General features: G+C 43.9%; 2 protein-coding genes across 7 annotated transcripts in view; one reads left to right on the top strand and one right to left on the bottom strand.

Moving 5' to 3' along the window:
- Positions 1-1,117, bottom strand: part of TDRD10 (tudor domain containing 10) — a 43,233-nt gene extending 42,116 nt beyond the window's left edge. For all 6 annotated transcript variants that reach the window (XR_010377469.1, XR_010377470.1, XM_031436194.2 and 3 more), the window contains exon 1: positions 1,051-1,117. The gene's annotated coding sequence lies outside the window, so the exon portion shown is untranslated. The remainder of the gene's footprint in view (positions 1-1,050) is intronic.
- Positions 551-19,940, top strand: SHE (Src homology 2 domain containing E). Its single transcript, XM_031436193.2, has 6 exons — positions 551-1,215; positions 4,105-4,231; positions 12,238-12,561; positions 13,868-14,024; positions 14,471-14,590; positions 15,871-19,940. Exons 1-6 carry the CDS (start codon positions 616-618, stop codon positions 16,055-16,057), a joined length of 1,515 nt encoding a protein of 504 aa, XP_031292053.1. The 5' UTR covers positions 551-615; the 3' UTR covers positions 16,058-19,940.
- The last annotated feature ends 4,330 nt before the right edge of the window (positions 19,941-24,270 follow it).

Raw genomic sequence — 24,270 nt, 5'->3', positions numbered from 1 at the left:
CTGCTTGTGCAAAAAGTGGGGGGCTCTTAGCACGCGGGCGCAACTAGTTAGTACGAAGAGCTGCTGCTCCTTTCCCCCGAACATGCACCCCAGGACTCTCCAATGCAGAGGCGTTGACCCTGGCGCCCCCGGATCTGGGCGGGAGGTAGCGGGCGGGGAGGCGCCAGCCTGGGAGGGGAGGCGCTCGCGGAGGGGGTGGGCCGCTGGCGGCCCACCGTCCGTCGCAGCGCTAGGGACACTCCCGCCGCCTCCGCTCCGTCCCCTCTGGTCCCCGGGAGTGTGGGCAGGTCTGTCCCAGGGCTTCCGTGGGCCCGGCCTCTCCCACTTCGGGAGGAAAAAGCAGGGGAAGCCCCCGGCGCCCGCCGCCTCCGGAGAGCCGCGGAGCCCCCGGCGGTGCAGGCGCTGAAGACGAGCCCGGGCGGGGCCCCAGTTCGTCGTGCCTGTCGCCGTCCGTGTCCGGAGCGGCGGCCCGCGCCCGCCCGCTCGGCGCCCCGAGCCCCCCACCCAGGGCCGTAGGGGCCCCACCCTGTGGGGCGTGGGCGACGGCCGGCCCAGGACCCGCGGAGCAGCCGTCGCGGGGCCTCGCCGCGGCCTCCAGCGCCCCAGCCCCGGGGAATGCAGTGGCCCCCGGCCCCTGGCGCCTCTCCGTGTCTAGGCTGGGCCTCCTCGCTCGCCTGCTCCGCGGCCACGACGCTCCTGAGCCGCACCGGCCGGGCCCCCCTCATGGCGGCCAAGTGGTTCAAGGAGTTCCCCCTGAACCTGAAGACCGTGTCGGAGCGGGCCAAGCCCGGCGGCGGGGGCGGCGGTAAACTGCGCAAGAACTCGGAGGCGGGCGGCGCGGGGCCTGGCTCGGGCAAGGGCCGCAAGAACTCGGCGGCCGAGCTGGGGAGCGGCCGGGCCGGTGTCGGCCCCCCCAAGGACAGCAGGTTGTCCCGGGACAGCCTGCAGGGTCTGATTCAGGCCGCCGCGGGCAAGGGCCGCAAGAACTCCCGGGCCACCGAGGACGAGCCCCACCGGGGCGCGGCCAAGAGCTCAGGCTGCAGCACCTACATCAACAGGCTCATCAAGGTGGACACGCAGGAGAAGAACGGGAAGAGCGGCTACCCCAGCAGCAGCAGCAGCGGCAGCTCCAGCAGCTCTTCCTCTGCGTCCTCTTCCCCTTCCTCCCTGGGCCCCGAACTGGACAAGGGCAGGATTAGTAAGCAGCAGGACACGGTAAGAATGCGACGTCCCTGGACCACCTCCCCCTGCTGAGGCAGGGCAGTGGGAAGGGAGCGTCGTGAACCTGCTAAACTCCAGGGAACTTTATACCTCAGAGAAGGTGAGAGTGTATTTGCCGGCTCTAACATTTGATGACTTTTAAGTGACCATTTAAAATCATTAGATTTTCAAGATTAAACTTGAGAAATCCTTATTCTAACGATGGTGCACTTGGCAGAAAGGTACTTTCCATGAAATTTTATTATCAATTTAGATTGAGTAATTGAATGAGACACGGGGTACTTTGTTAAATTTGACCCCCTTATGGATGTGGTTTGCTTTAATTTAGAAACCCAGGGGAATTGCAAAGCTAGGCTTATGTGTAACTTTTCTCCTTCTTAAGGATAAGGAATGATACCTGTGAGCTGTATGAAAAGTCTGGGTTCCAAAGCTCCAGGGAATGGGTTGGCCACCTCCCCGCTTCTCGCTAATTTGGAAGCTCCATCATTCTTTGCAGTGCCACCCAGTAAAGGGTTTCTCAGCACTTTACCAGCACCCCAAGATTACAGCCCTTTCATTCATCCCATGAACAGTTGCTGTGCAGTAGCCATATAGGATAAGGGACACAGGGCTCTCAGGGCTGTGGAGGATACAGAATAGGACAAGGAAGTGCCCTGAAGGAAATTACAGATCAGGGGAGAAGGTGCTTCCTGCTTCTCACACACCGGAGGTGTTCTGGGTGCTGTCCAATGTGAGACAGTTAAGAGGAGTGAACAGGCCCACTCCATTCTTACAAAGATGAGTTGAGGTTTTGTTTGTTTTTAATTCCACTCTTCCGTGTGAAAAGAGAGAAGAGCTCAAACTGAGCATTCAGACTCCAGCCCAGGTGATCACACCCCTGTTGTGAGAAGTTTGATTTTCCCTTGTCCATGCTTCAAACATGCTGCCCACCTGGATGCAGTCAGGAGCCAGTAGCACATGCCCTATGTGTCTACATTGAGCACTTTGGTTCATTCCCCATTTATTCTTTACACAGATGTTTACAGCTTGCCTACCCCATGCCAGGCACTGGGTGGGGGGAAGCCCTGGAAAGATGGCCAGATTGTCTAGATATTAGTCAGTGGTCTCTCTATTTGACTAGATCGTAAGCATCTTGCAGCCAAGCACGAGTGTCATGCTTCGTGTCCCTCGCTGTACCCTGGGGTTGCAGTATACATGCACGGCAAGAAGACTGGAGTGAGGGGTGATCACAGCCCTCTGCAGTGATTGCCGCGTTATTTTCATGGTCCTCGCTTCTGGATGTCTGAGGTTTCTCAGACCATCTACTCCCAGGCAGAGGACTCTCATCCAGGCTGTCCCCTCCTCCTCACTTCTCCCTGTTTATCTGGATTTTTTTGCCAGCTCCATGAACTCTTTGGAGAATGTAATCAGAGATTATAGCAAGACCTGGGGCTTCCTCCCTTCATTGTATTCACCTTTGGGGTTTTTTTTTTAATTGAAGTATAATTGATTTACTATGTTGTGTTAGTTTCTGGTGTACAGCAGTGATTCAGTTATACATACATATATTCTTTTTTCAGATTCTTTTCCATTATAGTTTATTACAAGACATCAAATATAGTTCCCTGTTCTGCACAGTAGGATCTTGTTTATCTGTTTTATATAGAGTCGTGTATATCTGCTAATCCCTAACTCCCTTCTTCCCAACCTGCTTTCCCCTTTGGTAACCTTAAGTTTGTTTTCTCTTATTTTTTTTTATCTTTGGTTTTTATTCCTTTCTTTAACCAGAATAAGTAGTTTATACTATCTCACCTGTTTATTTGTGGAGCCATACTGGTAATGGGGAAAGTGCTGTGCTTTTTAAAAATGAATATTTCTTTTTCGAAGAGGGTATAGCTCAATGGCAGAGCGCATGCTTAGCATGCACAAGGTCCCAGGTTCAATCCCCAGTACCTCCATTAAAATAAATAAGTAAATAAATAAACCTAATTACCTACCCCCCAAAAAGAAGCAAAAGAAAAATGGATGTATCTTTTTTTCCCCATAAAATCCCCATAAAATTCTTCCTCCCTGAGAAGTGCCTGTCAGGCTCCGGCTCCCTGACCTCACACATCGTCCCCCAGCCGCTGCAGAACAGAACTGTTGCACTCACACCACCTTCCCAGGCACTCTTATTTTTGGAGGGACAGATGCTTTCTGACACAAATATAGATCAAAACTCTGTCTGATCATAGGCTCTGAGAATCAGTCTTCCTATGAATTACTGAACCTAAAAGTCCCACAATACTATTTAGTTCTGACCTATTTCTAAGGCTTCTTATTATGAAGCCTGTCTCTGTAGAATTGTTACAGATTCCTTGAGGACGAGAAGCATGTCTTGGTCTTATTTTGATTCCCTCTCAGTGCCTAGCCAGTGCTGGCGGATGTTAAGTACCTCCAGGTGATGGGCTGGCTTACCATGGCTATATTGCTCAACTGATTGGCATTTTAAACAAAACAAAACCAAACAAAATCATGGGAAAGGTGGTAGACCAGTTCATTTTTTTTATGCTCTCAAGCTATAGACATCCTCCCCTCTCCCCATCCAACCCCCACCACCCACCCCTGCCACATTTTAACCAGCAAATGCTTTATTGCTTGGGGAGAGAGAGGGAGTTGAAAAGAAACTTGGGGATAAGCAGATGAGTTCAGATGGACTGTTGCCAATCAATTATACTACCAAAATCAACCAGATGTTTGTCCAACTGGGTGAATAATAACATGCTCAAATGCAAAAGCTCTTGGGAACTGGTTGGAAATTTTGACCTCTTTTCCGGTCTGTGGAGTTTTAGTAGACATTTTGATACAGCTGTCACTCTAGTATATGATAAACCTTAGCCGCTCCCCTCTCTGGTTCTTTCACAGGTCATCATTTTAGAAGACTATGCTGATCCTTACGATGCTAAACGGACAAAAGGTCAAAGGGATGCAGAGAGAGTAGGCGAGAACGACGGTTACATGGAGCCCTATGATGCACAGCAGATGATAACAGGTGTGTAATCGGGAGCTGCTTTATTCAGACTGAAACCGTACACTCACTTGGAATGTAGTAGCCAGTAGTCACCAGTGTGTGTTTGGGGAAGAGGGCAAAGCGACTGTATCAGATCTTGCTGACTGGAAGAAGCAGAAACCAGACCCAAAACTAAGGTCAAAATATCAAGTTAACCTCCATTATGGTTTTTTGGCCTTCAGTTTTAGAATTTGTAGGGGTCTTTCTAAGTCCATGCAACATGACACTTGTGGTTTGTAGATCTGCTGAGAATGCGATCTTCACTTGTACAATATACACTTCTTGGCCACTTTCAAAGCTTTAACATCCATAAATGTAGTCATATATCTGTACCAAGGGACTAACACATACTTAAAGGATTTTAAGTTGTTAAAAGATGCAGACATGACGTGATGCTCTGTATTATACAAGATTGACTTCTCAACAAGCGCTACAGCATTGGAGTAAAAAATGTAATTACTAAGGAATGATTACTAATCACTGGCATGAGCCAAGCCATTCAAGGCAAACCTCCTAAGACCAAAAGTCGACTAATCCTGTAACTTTTCAGGTCAGAATAATTCCAACCTGTGAGTTGATCAATCACCCAGTCATTTTTTGTTGTCAGACTTTTCCCTTTCATTCATCATTCTCTTAAGTCTGTGTAGACAATACTTAAAAGTAACATAATTATTTAGATTTATTTGTGAACTACAGAGTGAGTTACTTATTCACTTAATTTTTCTTAAAACATTCTTTAATCCATAATGAAAAATGCAGTTTCTTAAGTGCTGACTCAAGGGAGCCTTGTTTGAATGTCGTAGGTTTCATGCCTGGGAAAGGAATAATTGGTCACACATTAAAGACTTCGTCTCTTCTGCTGAAAAACGGAGTGAAAAGCGGTCAAGCTCAGGCTCTGTAAGCACAGTCTCGGAAGAGTTGAGCAGGGGGGTAACGGCAGCAGCCTGGAAGGGTCAAGACAGGCTTCAGAATGAGACGGAGCTGCAGCAGGAAAGCGCTGCTCTGTTTCCTGCTCTCTGCTGACAGAGATAAGGCGTCGCATTTGGGGAGGGTGTACCCTGGCCAGGCTGTGACCCTGAAGGTCACCGGACTGTGACCTCTAATGAAATCCGTGAATGAAAGGAAGTGGAAATGAACTCAGTCAGAATTTTAAAAAATATATTGGAGGCTTGAAAGGAATAGGGGGAAAGATTTTCTTTTACATAAAACTGAGGGAAAAGATTTTTCTAAAAATAATAATAACACTTATTGGAAAGGCTTTGAGTCACCTCTCTTTGTCCTTTGGTTGTTATTCCTCTTTCTCTTTAAATGGAATAAGTGGTTTAACCCAGCTGGGTATTTTGTGGAGCCAAACTGATCATAGGGGAAGTGCTGTGCTCTTTGAAAATGAGTCTTTTTTATTTTTCCCATAGTCCCCCCAAAACTGTAAACTAGGGGACTCCAATATGCTCCCCTTGTTACAGGATGAAAAAACAAGATCAAAGAGATTTTGACTTCCCTATGCTCACAAGACTTGAAGAGACAGAGCAGAAATTAGAACCCAGATCGCCCCACTCCAGGTTGGGTGGTGGCTTCCTGCAGCAAGTCGCATCAGGACATGTTTGGAGTCATGTATGCAGGAGCACTTTAAACTGTGCACACAGGTCAGGCATCTTTCCTCAGACTCACAAGGAAAGTTGTATTTAAAAGTCAAAAGTTTCCAATATGAAATATATGTAAATTAGTAGTGGCAAGCATTTAATATTTGAGCATTTATTAAGTTCTAGACTGTTTTCAATAGTTCCTGTGAATAAATTTATTTAGGAATACAAAAATTAATGTATTCCATTGGGAATAAATTCAAATTTATTATTTATTAAAATAAAAAATTTAAATTACTACCCTTTATAAATTACTAGCTTTTTTCCCCTGGGTCTTCTAAAAATATTATATTGGTGAATTTTTTAAAGTTCTTCATTTAAAATATATATCACAAAGCACCTGCTCAATCAACGTAGAGGATATACATCTTCTATGCACAGGTTATGCAGCTGGACAGAATAACAGGAAGTGAGTTTGTCAGAAGCTGGAAATAAAAGATTCGCTGCTAGGTTGTTTGGGGGGGGTTGTTTTCTTCTTCTTAGAGCTTTTCCTTGTTCAGTTTGCTCCTTGTGCATTTGGTTGTCAAGTCCAAGTTCAGAAATGTCTCATTTTTTTTGAAAAATGTTAGGGATTTTTGTTTGTTTCAGCATTTCTGCAGGAGATGGAGAGGGAACTGGTGAATATGATTTAACTGTGCAGCACCCAAACTCTGTACTGCCTTCTTCATACCTGTAAAGTGGGACTAACATGCCTGATTGCAACAATATCTTAGGTGTATAAAACACTATCCCCGGCATTATTTTGTGACACCCAACAAACATTTCTTAGCCATTTCTCTGCCATGTGCTAGGCCCTGTGCTGGGCTCTGGGCCTACAGGGAACAAGACACACAAGACCCATGTCCTTGGGGACCTCACAACCCAAGGGACAAACAGATCTAATACCAACAGAGCAGAAAATATGTGACTGGAAAGTGTGCTGAGTGCCATAAAGTAGAGAATGAGAATCACCATCCGCCTCAGGGAACAGAGGAAGGAACAGAAATTGAGACATTTTTTACTTTCCTATGGCCAAATAACTGTGGTGCCCAGGCTCCCTGGATTCCCCCGTGCCCAAAACTTTGCTCTGAACTTTTAAAAGCTAAGGATTTATAAATTTATGAATAAATTCTCACTTAGATTTATTCACAGGATTGTTCATAAAAAGATATGACTATGAATACAAGGCAATATTAGTTTAAACCTCTCTGTTGTCCTGCTTAATTAGCAGGAACGTTTTACCGAAGTAATTAGCAGAAACAGTCTACTTAATTTAGCATGATGAGTTTTAGCCACCAAATCAAAACTTTAGCATTGGGAGGGTCTTTAGAAGTTCCCTAAGACAGCCAGCATTCGGCATGAAAACTCCTTGTGCAGCTGGTGTCAAGCAAGTTTGAGTGTTTACTAGGTGCCAAGTTGCCAGATCACCTCACCAAATCCTAATTTTAAATCAAAAGCTTGAGCATCGATAAAAGATGTGAGTAAAAAAGTTACCTAACAACCCTATTTCTGATTCTAAGAGGAAGATAGAGCTTTACAAGGCCGTAAGTTTGATGATTTGAAAACATGAAATGGATTAAGGGGAAAAGTACATTATAAAAATTGTAATTTCTACATGAGATAGAAATTTGAGACATAAAGTAGGATATGATAGAGAAGGCATGGGCTCAGTCTATTCACCTGTGAAAATGGGCTAACATGTCTTTCGCTGCATTGGGATGAGGCTTCACTGAGACGCAGGGCTAACACACCTAGTACACGCAGATGCAGAAATAGCTCTGTTGTTTAGACACCCTGGAGAGAGAATTCCATCTTCAAAGAGAGTTCTGGATAAGCAGAGGGGACTATTAATTGCTAACTGCAATTAATTTGGTAAAAGAAAATCTTAGTCTCCTGCTCATGGTTTTAAACATAAATGGCATAATTGTGTCCAGCTAGAGTTGCAACTTGGGAAGGGAAAATTTTCGGCCCATGTTATGTTTCACGGCAACCAGGGGCACATCTGAACTGGTGCAGGTCAGCCCTGGGTTCAGCCCTTGGTGCAGATGGGTGTTTATCTGCAGCCCGTTGGCTGCATTCTGTTGTCTGCGGTGGTAAATGGCCTCTATCGGCAGAGCCAGGGCGTAGCTTCCTCTGGCCATTTCCTCCTTCTCAGGCTCGTTTCCTCTCGGAGCCAGCTCTGCACGTCAAGGGCTATTCTCCCTGCAGGAAGGGTCGGCTTGCAGCCCCACGATTGTTTCTGTTTCTATGGCGCCTCAGGTTGGGGGCAGCCAGGTGCTGGAATGGACTGAAGGTTACTCCCCTTGAAGGGGTGGACAGGCCCTGCACTCAAGCCCTTTTTTTCCCCTAATTAAACGTTGTTTAAAAAGGCGATAATACTTTGCAGATTTCGCCCAATCCCAGGACCATCCTGGGAAGGAATGTTCTCAACTGTGTGCTTTCCAGTGTTTTTCCCAGAGCTCTAAGTGTGCACAGATTCATCTAAAATGGAAGGTGTACAAGGACCTCATCTCAAAGTAAAAACTCAACTACAGGTGTAGTAAGTACTCAAGACTCTAATCACTGTGCGTTGTTTTAACACAAATGCAGTGAAATTTCCTGTGAGCAGGACTCTTATCTTAAAAGTTGGAACCAGTTCTTTTTCTGTTTAGTCCAACTGGGACAGAATTGAGGCGAAGACCTTGGGAAAGGTTTCCCCAGCCTGTGCCAGTCTAAACTGAGGGTAAACTTAGGTTTTGATCAGAAACTTTAAAATTCTAAATTTGTCCTTTGAATTCCTTTGTATTTTATCTTTCCTTTTTCTTGGTTGTGTAGAAAAGTTCTTTTTTAAAAAAAATTCCAGCCTTATCTTAATTGAACCAAGAGCAGAGTGTGTTTTTGTTTCTTGTTTTCCATAACTCCATCTAGAATAAGCAATGAAGAAAAAAAGCTGCCGGTTGAAAGTCAAGAGGCTTGGACCGGAGCTGCAGGAGACCTCAAACAACCCCAGGCACCTTCCTCCTGGGGCTGGGGAATGACCCTTCCAGCTCTCACATTCTGATGTGCAGGTTTTGGATACCAGGAGAACCCTTCTCCTTGGGCTGGGGCTGGGGCTAGCAGTGGCAGGGTTAGCTCTGGAGAGCAGGAGGAACCAAGATGCGGACCATGGGGGTCCGGGAGGTGTGGAAGTGCTTCTCAGGTTTGGCATCTTAGTAGAATCACCTGGGCACGGGGTGCTTTTACAACTCTGACTCCCAGGCTGTACCGCACATCAATTAAATCAGGACCACTGGTGATGCAACCCAGACAGCAGTCCCCAGGTGATACCATGGGGCTAGAACTGCAGTTTCATAGGACTGGAGCCAGCCGCAGGCAGGGGCCTCTATCCAACAGAGTTAATAACCTCACCCCATAAATAAATTTTGCCCTTTTGAATTTAGTGTCCTGATCTTAATAACTTTTCCCTAGGATGTTTCATTTGTTGTCCTTTTCTTGTTATAAGAGTCTTATTGAGTCAGTGACAATTCTCTATAGAGTGTCACCATGCCCATTGTAAGTTACCTGTGGAAAATCTCGCTCTCCTTTGTTTCTACAGCACTGTAAGTCTTCTGATCCTCTTTCTCCTTACCTGAGCGCTCCTTCTCAGTCTTTTTTGGTGGCACCTCATCTTCTGTCCACCCTTAAGTGAAGAAGTCCCAGATTTTGCCTTTGATCCTCTTTCCTTGTCAGTCAGCCTCCTTCTCGCTGGTGACTGCTTTCATCCTCACAGCGCTGACAGTGATCCATTTGTGAGAAACTCCTTGATGTATGTGTACCACTGACCACCTTCTCTCTGCTGAGCTCCAGATCCATATTGTCACCTGCCTGGAGTTCTACAGCTCCTTCCCCTCCCTGTCTCTTCCAATCTGTCCATCCATCCAACCATTATTTAGCACAACTGTGTGTCCCACAAAGACAAACAAGACATAGTGGTCCCTGCGCTGGTGGTCTCCACCAAACTGGAAATACACCTCAACAAATAAATCCATACAGTGAGAGAAGTGCAAGTGAGAGTGGGTTGGCAAAGTGGTGGCACCTAGGGAAGTGGGGCATTGGAGGAGAAGGTGGACAGGAGAGAGGGGGCGATGCTAAGTTAGACTAAAAAGGACTGGAAGGTCACCGGGACACTGATGCGCACAAGACAGTGAAGTGCACAGGGAACTAAAGAAGTTCCGTTTGGCTGGAACAAAGAATTGAATTTCAGGGGAGATAGGAATTGGGTGGTGTTGAGAGAGGAAACTGGAGAGGGAGGCAGTGATGTGGTCACAGAAGGCATCCCATGCCATGGTGAGCACCTTGTACTTTGTAAGTGGACAGATGAGAGCTTATGGGGTGTTAAGTGATGAGATGAGATGTCTGCATTTAGAAAGGTCCTCCTTCGCTGTGACCAGGTGGACAGATTGAAGGCCTCCTCGTGGGCATTTACTGGAACCATAACATGGTGCTTCTGTTGGCCTCTGTCACCAGCTCTGGTTGTCCAGACTCTAGTCTCTAACTCTATGTGCCAAAGCCTCCAGACCCGAAGAGGGTCAGTCCCTAGACTCTGCTGCTTCGGTCCCAGTTTCCAGTGTGGCTGGCTGGCTGGATAGCTGGTGGCTGGTTGATTTGCGTCAGGTTTTTTGCATCCATTTCTATGCCTCAGTTCATGCCATATGTTTATTCTATCCTGTATACTGTGTTGAAGTTATCGTCCAACAAAACACAAATATAATTATTACCTGTTAAAAAATGCATAGTGGTTCTCCATTGCGTACAAAACAATCTAAACTTTTTTTTATTGAAGTACAGTCAGTTTACAATGTTGTGTTCTGGTGTAAAGCACAGTAGTTCAGTTACATACACATATATTCCTTTTTATATTCTTTTTCATTATAGGCTCATACAAGGTATTGAATATAGTTCCCTGTGCTATACAGTAGGACCTTATTGTTTATCTATTCTGTACATAGTAGTTAGTATCTGCAAATCCCAAGTCTGTTTCTGTTTTGGAAATAAGTTCATTTGTGTCATTTTTTTTTTTGATTCCACATAAGTGATATCGTATGGTATTTTTCTTTCTCTTTGTTTCACACTTCACTTAGAATGACAGTCTCCAGGCCCATCTATGTTGTGGCAAATGGCATTATTTTATTCTTTTTATGGCCGAGTAATATTCCATTGTGTGTGTGTGTGTGTGTGTGTGTGTGTGTGTGCGCGCGCACCCCACAACTTCTTTCTCCAGTCATCTGCTACTGGTGTTCAATTTTGTTTTAATGGAGGCACTGGGGATTGAACCCAGGACCTCATGCATGCTAAGCATACGCTCTGCCACTGAGCTCTACCCCAGAACAATCTAAACTTTTTATCCTTGCTTTCCAAACTTGGGCACTTTGATGTCTGTCCTGCCTACTTTTGCAGCTTCTTCTCCCACTACCTATCTCCCCTCCTGGCCTTCTGGCCTTTGGACTTCTCTCTCAGCTCCCTCTGCTGGGAACAAGCCCTTTCTGGTTCCCACTTTCATATCTTCACTCATGCAGCTTCCTCCACTGGAAATGACCTTGTCTGTCAAAGTCAATGCATCTTCCATTTCTCTTCCACTTGGAGTCAGTCCAAGTTTAGTGGTTAAGCGCATGGCTTCGAGAACCCGACTTCCTGCTTTTGAATCCAGGGTTTGCACTTACTGGTTTGGGCAATTTCCTTAAGCTTTTTGTGCTTCAGTTTTCTCTTCTGTAATATGGGGAAATAATAGTACCCATCTCATAGGATGGTTGTGAAATACCAATGCGCTTTCAAAAATGCTTAATGTATAGTACTCAATTGCTAAATATTACCTCTTGAGATATTATTTTCGTTATTTTCCCAATAGCTTCTGCTTTACTTCTATTTATTCTTCAGTTGTTAGCCTGTTAGTATTGGGAATGTGCCTCCGTGTTGAAGGCACCTGTAAGTCAAGAACTCTGTCTAATGCACATAAATATCTTCCCTCAGTGTATGTGGCCCAGTGCTTGAATACAGTAAACACTCAGTCCAATTTTATTAAAATACTTGGCTCTCAACTTCCCAACAAGATGTAGGAACTCTGAAGGTGAGCCAGTCTCAGAGCTGCGCAGTAGGCTGCCCGAGGCCTCTTCGCACAAACAGCACGTGGCCCCGGAGCCACAGCTGTCTTGGGATGTGACCCCTAGTCGTTGGACTCGATCCCACTGTCTGGTCCCTTGCTGCAGCCGCCGAGTCAGCAGCCCAGTGGGGAACCATCCAGGCGTTCTCTGCCACACGGACCAGACGAGGGGGGTGAAGCGGTAACGCGGCTCATCACCGGGCTTGCGTGGCACCTTTTCTTTCAAGGTGTTGGGTATGGCGTGTGTGTTTCAGAAATCAGACGACGAGGTTCCAAAGATCCCCTGAAGGCTCTTCAGCTGCTCGACAGCCCCTGTGAGCCCGGGGAGAACGGCCTGAAACCCGAGACGCTGGCCAAGAGACGGAGCTCCAAGGACCTCCTGGGGAAGCCTCCGCAGCTGTACGACACGCCCTACGAGCCGGCGGCGGCGGACGGGGGCCCGCGGGCCGAGGGGCCGGAGCGGAAGGCGCGGCCACCGGACGGCCACAGCCGGCTGCCCGAGGACGACGAGAGGCCGGCGGCCGAGTACGAGCAGCCCTGGGAGTGGAAGAAGGAGCAGATCGTGCGGGCGCTGTCAGGTGAGGGCCGGGCCGCGGGCCGCTGCCGGCTTTCTGCTCCCCTGCTGGAGCTCCGCCCACGCGGGCTTTCCTGCAGCTTCCTCAGCTGCAAGTTTCTTTTCCAGGAACTGGGTATGGGGAAATGAAATTTGGCTATGGTTGGAAGCCCAGTACTGAAGCAGACCCCTTTATGTTGCATGTGTCTTGTATCCTTCCGAGCATCTTTATTTTCCTGTATCTTCGCCATGTGAGACTGTTGTGGAAATGCCTTGAGTAGCTATTGAAAAAACTTACCTAATCACCACCGAAGCTATCAAATTGGGAGCAGCTTTTTCTAACTCTCTTTCGGTGCTGCTGCTCAAACCTGTTAAAATCCCTGTATAAAATGGCAACAGTGAGTCAAATGGATTACAGGTAGAGGTGGTTGAAAAACTGGAGGAAGCTAGCGTTTTCTTTTCTGTCGAAAATCCTCCTAAAGAAATCCATTCTTCAACTGTGAATTTTTTTTTTAATAACTTAAGAGGAAGTTGATAAGTAGGTTGTCGATAGATATTAAAGGCAGTTCTCCCTCCTGCTTCTCCCAGGACATAGGTTTTCTGCTTGGCTCACCACCTAAATTTCTTTTGCCTTTGATTTAAAAAGTTAGGGATGTCTTTTCACTCGTTAACAGTAAAGCCATATTTTTGATTAAAGGTATAGTCAATATAAAGAGTGAACAGAGAGGGTAATATATTTGATAGCAAACATTCGAGTCCATTTTTGTTTTATTTTAAGCTTGCTTTCCACGAATCTCTGTTGAGCACCTGCTCTTGTGCTGGTGTTGCTCATTTTATCGCTGTCTCCTGTCCGGCATACATGTGAGACGTCATAGCGTTTATAAGGCATTTATAGTAGTTTCTTTCTGTTTCTGAGTTGATTTTTCTTTTAATTATTTCATAGTGGAAAGTGTTCATTTGGCTTCCTAGAATGATATACACTCTTGCAAGGAATCATTACCTGTAACATGTTTAATCTTTAAATATACTAATACGAATTTTTTTTAAATACATACTGAAATATATTAAAGTGGTTTCCCCTCCTAGTCTAAAACTATTCGACACAAATGCATATCATGCAGAAAAAGTGGCACCATGTGGATGCCAGCAGTATGCTCAGAGGTCAGAGACAGCAGGAACTCAGCCATCCCAGGGCCTCTGGCAGTACATTTTAGCTCAGATGAAAGAGGGGGAAAGCTTCTACCCTAAGATGAGGCAGACAGGGTTTTTCCTTTGATGTTTACCTGGGTCATCTCTGTGGCCTCTGATGTTAAATGGAGGCTTCCTTCCAGTTCAGTTTGAAGGCTCTGAGCGACCTTCCATCAAGGAGGAGACAGTGAGGCAGCACCATCGACAGAAGAGCTGGACCCAGAAGATCTTGAAGCCAGCCCTCTCTGACCACAGCGAAGGGGAAAGAGTGGACCCAGCTCTGCCACTGGAGAAGCAGCCGTGAGTCTCCTCCACGGACACCTGTAGCACACAATGGCTGGGAGCTTGTCGAGAGCCTTGGTGGGGGCACACGTGATTTCACATCATTCTTTTGGGGCATAAATACTTGTCTGGGTGGGGCTTATTAGTGAAAACCCATTGTCAAAGCCCAGTGCGTTTGTGCAGAGTGGAAAGTGCACTGCATCCCAAGAACCTGATTTTAAATTCCATTCCCCTGCCATAGAGTGAAAACTTTTAAAATGACACTAGCCCCATTAACTCCCTCTTGGATGATTGATAGGTTCAGTGATCCAGGATTACCCGCAGCTCATTTTGTCTGTTCTGAATGGGAAGCAGGATCTAGTCTAGGCACCAGAAGTTCATTTCAAATAATGCTTCATGGAATGAGGCCCTGTCTGGATTGGGATCTTGATGCTCGTGGTATCTCCCCCCGCCCCATTTTTCAGTTGGTATCATGGTGCCATCACCCGTGCTGAGGCTGAAAGTCGACTACAACCCTGCAAAGAAGCTGGGTACCTGGTTCGAAACAGCGAGTCAGGGACCAGTAGGTACTCCATTGCACTGAAGTGAGTATTGAAGCCCAGGAGCTCTCCCTGTGTGGATGCAGCCTTTCCTCTCGTGGGTAGATGACTAGGCAAAATGGATAGACTTGGAAGGTGGTTCACAGGGGTGTGTATTGCCAGAAAAAGAAGATGCATTTGCTTGGACAGCGGAATATGACATGCTCTGATTAGGATGCAAAATTGGTATTGGGTAAATGGCCCCAAATCTCTTACAATGGAGAGAATCCTATTTCACTCACATTGTACGTTACTCAGTTCCTGCCTTACATTACCTAATCTAAAGTAGCTCTCAGCAGAGAAATAGATCCTGATGAAAAGAATAATTTCTAACAGGATAATTCAGTCATTCCTTTATCCCCTAGTGTTTGGGACTTTAATAAATCAGATCCCTTGATTGTCAAAATGCCAACTGCGATTTTGGTACCAGTTTCTCCTGGCAAAGAAGGACGTGCTGCCTTGCAGTGACTCCCCTGTCTGGCTGTACACAGAACATTCACTTCGGCCTGGTAGGCCCGGGGGAGCTGGTGTCATGGAAATTCTCGTTGCTCTGCGAGTTCAGCGGTGCTAAATTGGAGGATCATTGTCAAGAGCCCTAACAGCATTTCCTTCCTGAGGAAGCGGAGCCCCTGCAGCTGAAACAATCAGACTGGAGGGGAAAAGAGGTTTCGGGGGGGGGGGGAGCAACATGGCTCAGAAAACGGGATAGGCCACCAGATACACAATACCAGGAATAGCTTTGCTGTGTTCCTGAAACTGGTGCTCGTGGGTTAGATCTGTGAGCCTTTGGTGCCAGCTGTCATTACACACCACCAGGAACAGTCTTTTCAGATTGGGGGTGGGGGGAGGAAACCGTTTTATTATTATTATTATTCTTAATGTGTTCTTTGGAGGAAAGGAGGAGGAAGCCTTACACATGTCCTTTTAGCCATGGCAAAGAGGGCGAGTTTAAACCTCCCCCTAGTGCCCTCACACTTGGATTTAAGCACTCGTTTGGCAATTTGAGGCGCAGGAGGGCCTGGGCTTTTATTTTTCTTTTCGGCCCAGTGCCTGATGGCTTGTATGTACTAAGGATAAACAACCCAAGGATGTCACACGTTTAGCGGAGGCCTGCAGAGCTTCTGAGAGCTCGGCTGGAGTGCTGAATGCACTTCTGTTTGTATATGACGACTCCAGGAATGGAGGGGACCCGTTCGCCTGTGAGTCTGGCTGGGATTCTTTCCAGTGGGGAGTGATCCCTCTGCTCACTCATTCATGTCTTGTCCTCAATTTTGGTTTTCTTCCAGGACTAGTCAGGGATGTGTCCACATCATAGTGGCTCAGACCAAAGACAACAAGTACACCCTGAATCAGACGAGCGCCGTCTTTGACAGCATCCCCGAAGTGGTACACTATTATTCCAATGAGAAGTTGCCTTTCAAAGGGGCAGAACACATGACCTTGCTCTACCCTGTGCACAGCAAGCTGCACTAAGGTGCAGTCATCAAAAGTCCGGTGGGGCTTCTCACACCGAGGGAGAGCATCAGCAGGCACCCAGCTGGCATCTCAGGGGACAAGGCTGGACTGCGTCATAGTATCTGGGAGGAAGTGAGAGTCTTCACTTAGAAGTCATAAAGTCTTTGGCCTTGAATCCATTCCACGACAAGTGGTTACTGACCTGTCCCTTTTCCCCTTGCTAAGTGGTTCTACAAGAAACCATAATTTGCCAGTTGCCTCCACTCTCTGGAGTAAGGTGTTCTATTTGGGGTGTGACCCTCAGGAAAGGTAAGTCAGGAGTCCAAGAATATTAAGGTTCTCCAAAAATGTGCTAGTTGTTCCCTGGAATACCTGATCTCCCAACAAACCAACTAAAATGCACTTGGACTTTACGTAAGGCAACAAAAAATGATGGTAATGTAATATAGGACCCTTTATTGGGGAGAAGAATGAACGGTGGAAACTAAGTAAATGAATAGTGGGCACTCTGGAGAAAGCGGTCTTTCTCTCGAGTGTCCTAGTTCAGCTCTGGAGTCCATGAAAATTCACAACTTTAGGGTTTGGCAAAAGGATTATTTTGTTGATCAGCCTTCTAAGAAAGTTTGTGTTTTCTCAATCTCTGTGGACTTTCTCATCATTTTGAAGCAAATCAGTAATGCAAGCGTAAATAGGAAGGAAGATGCCCCTGATTTAAGAATCACCAATAAAATTAAACATTGGCATCATTACTGTAATTCTGAATTACAGAATAAAGGATGCAACAAAGATTTCATTTCTGATTTTTTTAAAAATCTGAAAATTTACAAAGCTCAACAACTGTTTTATTGGATCATTATACAGAACTTCTGATATCTTTTGATTCGTCTTTGTGCATTTTAGTTGTTATGAAACCATTTAAATGTTTTGCCCCTAAAATTAGATTTGCTTTGTATTTTTAGAGTAATTTAAAATATATATATATATATGTATGTAACTCTAAAATGATTGTCTGAACTGGGTTTCTAAAACCTGCAAACTTGCTGTACAGAGCAGACTGGTTCACACTATATAAAAATATTTTAAAAGACAGATTTTCTCTAACTAGTACTGCTTACGGATATTAAAATAATATTCAGAGTATTGTTATCTTTATGATTTATCGTGAACTTATATAGCCAATGTACTTACTGTGAAAGAAACCGCATGGGAATGGCATACTGTGAGAAGAGGAGACAGTGAGGGACTCTGTAATTACAGCTGAGCAGATGTTGCTGTGTTCTGGGTTTTGTAATTTGGTTCTTAAAACTGGTCCAGATGCAAGTGTGCTGATTGCCATCAGCGAAAAGTTAACTTTTATAGCTTCTATTAAATACACACTAAAAAATGTTGATTGGGTTAATTTTTAGGAAAACATATCCTTCTAGTTATCATTTCACTATTATGATTTAGAGATTAGTAAATATTCACTTCTTTATTCTGTTAAGATTGTAGCCAAAAGGTTGTGCGATCTTTGATTTTAAAAATTCGGATAGGAGCTTTTTCTCACTGGATCTCAATGATTTTTATCAATAAAGAATATTTTTTTTAAGTACTGATAGAATTTTTTAACGCATTGGTTTATGTCCTCTATCTTTAGTACGAGATTTTTTTTTATTTTAGCATCCAAAGGCCCAATTCCATTTGACGAATATTTATTATCTTCTATATACAGATAATTCATTGTGTTAAACTTATTTTTAGTTCAACATTCTAGAAATGAAACCTTATTTTTTAGTTAAACTTAATCTACAAAGGAAATAGAGCAGTTATCCTAATTTTAATAAATGCTGAAAGCTTCGTAAAAATTTTTCTCTGTGCACTAAATGATGTTTGGCCCATGCCCAGCAACTGGGATGAGTGTATAATGAAACAACACTTTGAAAGCAGACGTGATACATTAAGTATTTATTGAGCTTCTTTTCTGTGCTCAGTATTGTGCTTTCTCTATACTGTTTTTCTGTGACAGTCATGCTATTTTCTTTATGTAATTAAAAGTGGAGATGGGAAGTTTATATATAGTCCAGTTCCTTCACAATTGTGCGGAAGGTTGTAAGAAGAAATACAGTCAATGAGAAGGGGGAGGTAAGCTACTATTTTCTTCCTAAGGTTGTGACACAAGCTGACAAAGGCCAAGGAATTCACAGCTGGGTGGTGGCACAAAGTACCATATGTTCTGAAAACAATTAGGCCCAGCAGGGTGTCCCTAATGGCTTCCTTGTTAAGCCTCCAGGGCCAGCTGATCTGAAGCCCTGTGACATGTCTCCTCTCTGAGCTCTGAACGCTGGGGCTTTTTGTCAGTTTGTCTTGATACAAGTATTTTCCTGTGGCCTTCATTCTTTTGAGTTCATTCTGTGTCTCAGGATGGTTTTTGATCCTTTCTGGAGAGAATAATGTCTTCTCACAAATTTGTACTCGTTTGCCTTGAATCTTAGCATCCATAGAGTTTCCTGCATCTGTTCTTTCCCCTTTTTAAGAAAGACACCATGCTCTACTCCGGGTTACAAGGTGTTCATTTAGTTGGTTCATTTCAGACCAATAAGAACAGAGGGGGAAAGAACATTTCTCTTTACTTTGCTACCGTTGCTGTTTCTATTAGGCTGGATTTCAACCATTGGAGTTTGTGTATTTAAATAAGTAGGAATGAAATAATGGAGAAACATTAATATATGTACAAAAAGGTAAATATTAATATGCCTACTCTGTTGGGGACAGAAGTGGTTTTTAGTTATCCAAAGTACTTTCTTAAGAAACATGTATAAAAAGAAGCTTTATTCTTTAAAGTATCCGTGCTTTGCGGAGTTGTTATTCGCTGGCCTCTGCGGCAGGATGCGGAGGTGGGAAGATAATCCATAGGGACAGCCAGAAGTTAGAGACAGGTGGGAAAACAGTCCTCCTGTATCAATTGGGTCATTTAACTATGTTATTAAATCTCAGTACTTAATTCAGAAGCACAACTGAGCATTCGAGATACTCTTCAGTTGCTTTTTAAATGAGAGTAGCCTTTCTATTCTATTAAAATGTCTTTTTTCAGTCAAAGGTTAATGCCTCATTTTTCCTTAAGTGTCAGAGGGATAAAAACAAGTCTTGTTCATTTCCCTTCTCTTCCTTCAATACTTTCTCACAGATGCCTCTCATTCATTAACTTGTCTCTTTCTTATTTTTCATAACCTACACTATTTTGGCCTTTTTAGAATCACTCCTCGTTGTTGTCGTCTCTAATTTTTGTACCCCATTAACTTGGACTTAGAGAAACTTGGCCTGCAGTGGACCTTGATTTACCCTCCTTAATTTCTGACCTCGTAGAAAGAAAACGATGGTGTGTTACTGCCATCTAATGGAGAAATAGAAAACTGCAGTGGGAAAACAAAGCACATTTAGGGCAGGGTTTTCTAAAGGATTTCTGATACAGTCCTTAGTTGGGAAAATGATGACACAGCAGTTGCCATCTTGAAATCTGCCCTTTCCTGTGGAAAGGGTGGTTTGCAGCCTATCACAACCATCATCCTGAAGTCCCCGCACTATGGCTGGATCATGTCCTTTAGAATTTGAAATTGTTTTAATGAATATCCATGCTGGCAACAGATCACTGAGACAGGCATCTCGTTTTGTCCAGTTCTTAACCATTTTGTCAGGGGGCTTTCACATGTTAAGTATCAACTAATACACAGTTTAACTTTTGAAAATATCTGAAGACTGTAATGCAGGTGCCTATCCGTAGAGCTTTAGTAATTTATATTGTATATAAATCAGAAAGAGATCATAAAATTTCTGGATGTATTGAAGTAGCCGATATGAGCTGCATGGCCTCCTGAAGGTCGTTTACTCTGAAATGTACTTTTAAATAAACGTTATTCCAAGAAAACCAGTGTTTCTTGTTTAGAGAATCACCTCCCTTCATAGAAAAACACTGCTGTAGCAGAGTGGGTCTGAAGTTTCATTTGCAATCACTGTTGACGAAATGTGTAAACCATAATTGGACATAACCAGCAGTAACCTTCATTTAATTAAGTGCCCTTAATTCTTCCCCCTCAGTTCACTTTTAGAGCCCTCCTGTGTGTTTTCCTTCTCAAATGAAACAGTAGCACACTGAAGTTTTCTTCCTGAGTAGGTGTCTGTTTCATTTGCCCTTGTCCCTGACTAGGCATGGGAGTGTGGCTTTGCTCTTCTGTTTTTGCCCTTCTTTGTTTCTCGTACAGATGCCCGCATCCCATCCGCGGGATTTGATGCTGTCGTCTGTTGTGAAGCTTGAAATCTACTTTTTTTTAAACCTCTACTTGATGATTTTGACACCCAGCCATGGCTGAGAACTACCATTGGAACTATTTAGAAATGCACAGATAAATTCATTGGAGGTTCTAGAAGAAGGCTGTAGCTTTGAGTCTTTCAGTATCAAATTCTTAATTTCCATTGAACATTTATACACATTGCCACCAGGTGGTACCAGTGCCTGTTGTTTTTCCCATCTGTGTTGACAAGAAAGGAAGTTTGCATTGGGAAATACTCACTACCCACCCCCCGCCCCCATCCCCAGAGCAATTGAGCAGCGGTTTTCAGAATTCAGGTTGAACACAGGTTAATAAGAGGCCAGGGTTTGGGTTGCTGAGTGTTGGATTCTGACCCTGTAAAAAGCCAAGATGTAAGTAATGAGGATAGTCTTGCCACACATCAGGTGTGCTCCTCCGCAGATGCTTTTCGTGTTACATAATCTCTCTTAAATCCCCAACTCAGTGAGCCAGGTGGGAGCCTCGTTTTTTCAGATAAAGACACTGAGTCAGTTGCAGAGGAAGTGGAAGCCCAGACTGCAGCCCAGGTTGAATTCTGGAGCGGCTGTTAATCGCTGTACCGGTACAGACACACCTTGTATTATTGCACATCAATTTCCTGTGCTTCACGGAGGCTGCGATGTTTACAAACTGAAGGCTTGTGCAACCCTGTGTTGAGCAAATCTATCAGCACCATGTTTTCAACAGCATTAGCTCACTTCATGTCTCTGATGTCACTTTGTTACATTGCGTTCGATGCACTGTGAGGCCAAACAAACCAAAATATCAGAGTTTGGAGCAGAAAAAAGGTTAATTGTAGGGCCGAACAAGAAAAACACGTGGGTGTTGTATGATTAAGATTTCATTCCTTTAGTCCACCCTTTTGATGCCAACAGACCCAATTAGAAGTAGCTGGAGGCGCGACAACCAGAACTTTAATAGACAAACTAGACCTCATTCCCCATTCCCTGAGGAATTCAGGAGAAGAAGCCTGAAAACCAGACTGGACCTGGCACTTTGGGGGAGACTTGTAGCCAGGTAGCCAGTCATCTACTTTTACCTAAGTAGGTTTTAAACTTCTGATGTGGTATTAACATATACATAACAGGAGCTATTGGCCAATACACGTCTCCTTTTTTCTGCTAACATCTGATCTGAAACAATTTTATTGTCTAAAAATTTAATAGTTACAAGAGGAGACCTTGAGATCATAAGGTTGCAGTTGCCAGCAGACACTGCTTTGAGAATGAAGGGTTGGTGGTCTCCTGAGTATGACACAGCTCAGAAGATTGAAGTTCTCAGCAGTACAAGAACGTGTCTGAAACCACACCCACAATGGCCACCTAGTTTTACCTTGAATGTCTGAACCACAGCTACTCCATTTTGACTTTCTAATGCGTTCTCCTCTTCAAGGCCAAAGCAGATGTACAATGTACATCCAAAAGGTAGTAAAACAGGCCACTTGGGTCTGTTAAGCTCTGTATAAGCCGGAATGATTTCCCCCATACGTCAATGTGTACAGATTTTTCCATCAGTTCCCCTTTGATTGCAAATATTTCAGTAGAAAGCATTGATGGTCAAGACATCTGTCCCTTGATGCTGGGGTGATGGCTTCTGCCCCAGGTTTAGGTCATGTCCCTCAATGCTGGGCCTCCTTTATATTTACCTAGTTATCCACGTGAGGGGACAACTAATCGAACACTGTGAACAGGCTCAGGTACATGAACGGGGAAACGCTTTATAGGCCATGCCTTTAATCACTTACACCCAGTTGTTACACAAGCATCGTGCATGTGCTTTTAGCAGCAGACTTAGAGCAAGCATTGTTACACATCATGAGCAGTCACACTGACAATTCCATCAGAGAATTCTCTTTCAATCCTAAACATTGGGGGCAACAGCGTGGCTGGAAATAAAACGGTAACTTTCAATATTGATAGGGAGACAAAAATTTGATAAACAGTTCAAATTTTAAAACATAGATTAAAAGCTAGTAACATTTCAGACAAAACCAAAAATTTATAACCATATTCATCAGTGTACTCGATCTTATGTAATTAATCCTTTTTACTAAGTTTTATGAAATCGGTGTTCATTAGACTTTTAAAGTATCCTTCCCAGTTCAGCAGTACGATTTAAAAGAAACCTGTACTTGTCAAAAAGTCCTTTTTATAACTCTCCTAGAAGATGGAGCAGTTTTGCAAAGCATCAGTTTAACTATCTACGAGTGACAAAAGACTGAAAAAGGCAAGGCTAAAGATCTGATTAGTGTTTTTGGCAAAGAAGCTTAATCAAGTTGCCATGACATACAACATTTTAAGATAACAACTAGAATTATGATTGATAATATTACACCAGGATATATCTAAATTTTAGAAACTTCATATAGTTTCTAGAATATCTATATTAATGATACAGGAAAATGGGACACAAGAGGATGGTCATGTCCAAGGTTTTGGTCAAGTCCCTGGGACCCGCCCTGCCAAGTGAAGGTCCTGGGCTTTGGGCAGCAAAGAATTCAAGAGTGGTCCATAGTAGAGTGAAGCCAGATTCATTCAGAGATACATACTCCATATTCAGAGTGCAGGCCATCTCAGAAGGCAAGAGAGCAACCATGAGGTGCAGGGTTGTTAGTTTTTATGGGCCAGTAACTTCATACACCAACATGTGGCAGGATTATTCCAACTACTTTGGGGAAGGGGCTGGGGTTCTCAGGAACTGGGCCATCACCCAATTTTTGACCTTTTAAGGTAAGCCTTGAAAGGTCCTGGTACCCGTGGGAGGGCCATTTAGCATGCTATTGTGTTACAATGAGCGCATAATGAAGCTCAAGGTCTACCGGCAGTTGAATCGTCCACCATCTTAGTGCTAATGGCTGTGCCATTCTTTTAATGGCTGTGCCCTACCCCCTTCCCTCCTGTCTCATTAGTAACATCCATATCACTCATTTGACAATGCTTCCCATGTGGTTTAACCTGCCAACCAATCCTAGTTAGTTTATTATTTTTCTCTGAGATGCCTCATGGGCCGCTGAAGCATCCCAAAGTTAGCTGAAGTCAAAAGGACTTCAATTAGAATTTTATAGGAAGCTTGTCAAAAACATCAAAAAGTTTCGCACAATCTGTTATCAGAAGCACTCCAAGTAAACTTGTTCTCTTAACAGAGAGGGACCATATCTAGCCTACTTTTAACAACAAAATCTTTACCTACTTCAATTTAATCTCAGCCCGACCATGCACAGAAGTCTCCCTTTTTATAAACTTTTCTCTTAATGAAATGCAATTCCATTCCTCACATTTTTTACTCCAAACATATATCCTACTTTCCTACTGTATACTGAAATGTTTCCTTTCTTATTTTTAGTAGCTTGAATAACATATTTAAAGAATTCTCAATTCTTAAAAACCTTAATTTCTAGTGAAAACCAAGCAGTTATGAACTATCTTTTACATTAGCATTTTGTACGTAGATCAGCATACATGAATACCAATAATAATTTCTAGAAACATGTGTTTTTTAACAGAAAATACCTCAGTGTGGCACCAAACATATTTAATAACAGTCCTAAACACCGTTAGTCTCTCTGTGAAGGGAAGCCAACGTTCAATAAATGTTTCAGTATCTTATCTTGTTTGGGAATGACCTAGCATTCAACAAACTCCCATCATTTAACTTAAGTTAGAACAACTCTAAAATTTCTAGTTACCAAATATCTGGAGAGATCATTTTTAAGTAGACATTCCTAATATAACATAATTATTTCTAAAGAGTTCACCCAAAAGCTCATCAGTAAATTAAATGCAAATTGCATAAGAGAATTATATCATACCAAGTCAATTAAATTTTCTTTCTTTCTGCTGAAACTACAACAGAAACAACATGAACCTACTGACCTTCAGTAAACCTCTATACAATAAAAGACAGGTCTGC

Source organism: Camelus dromedarius, chromosome 23 (assembly GCF_036321535.1).
Source record: "Camelus dromedarius isolate mCamDro1 chromosome 23, mCamDro1.pat, whole genome shotgun sequence".
NCBI lineage: Eukaryota > Metazoa > Chordata > Mammalia > Artiodactyla > Camelidae > Camelus > Camelus dromedarius.
Note: the sequence above shows the minus strand (reverse complement) of the source record. Positions and strands in the feature narration are given on the sequence as shown.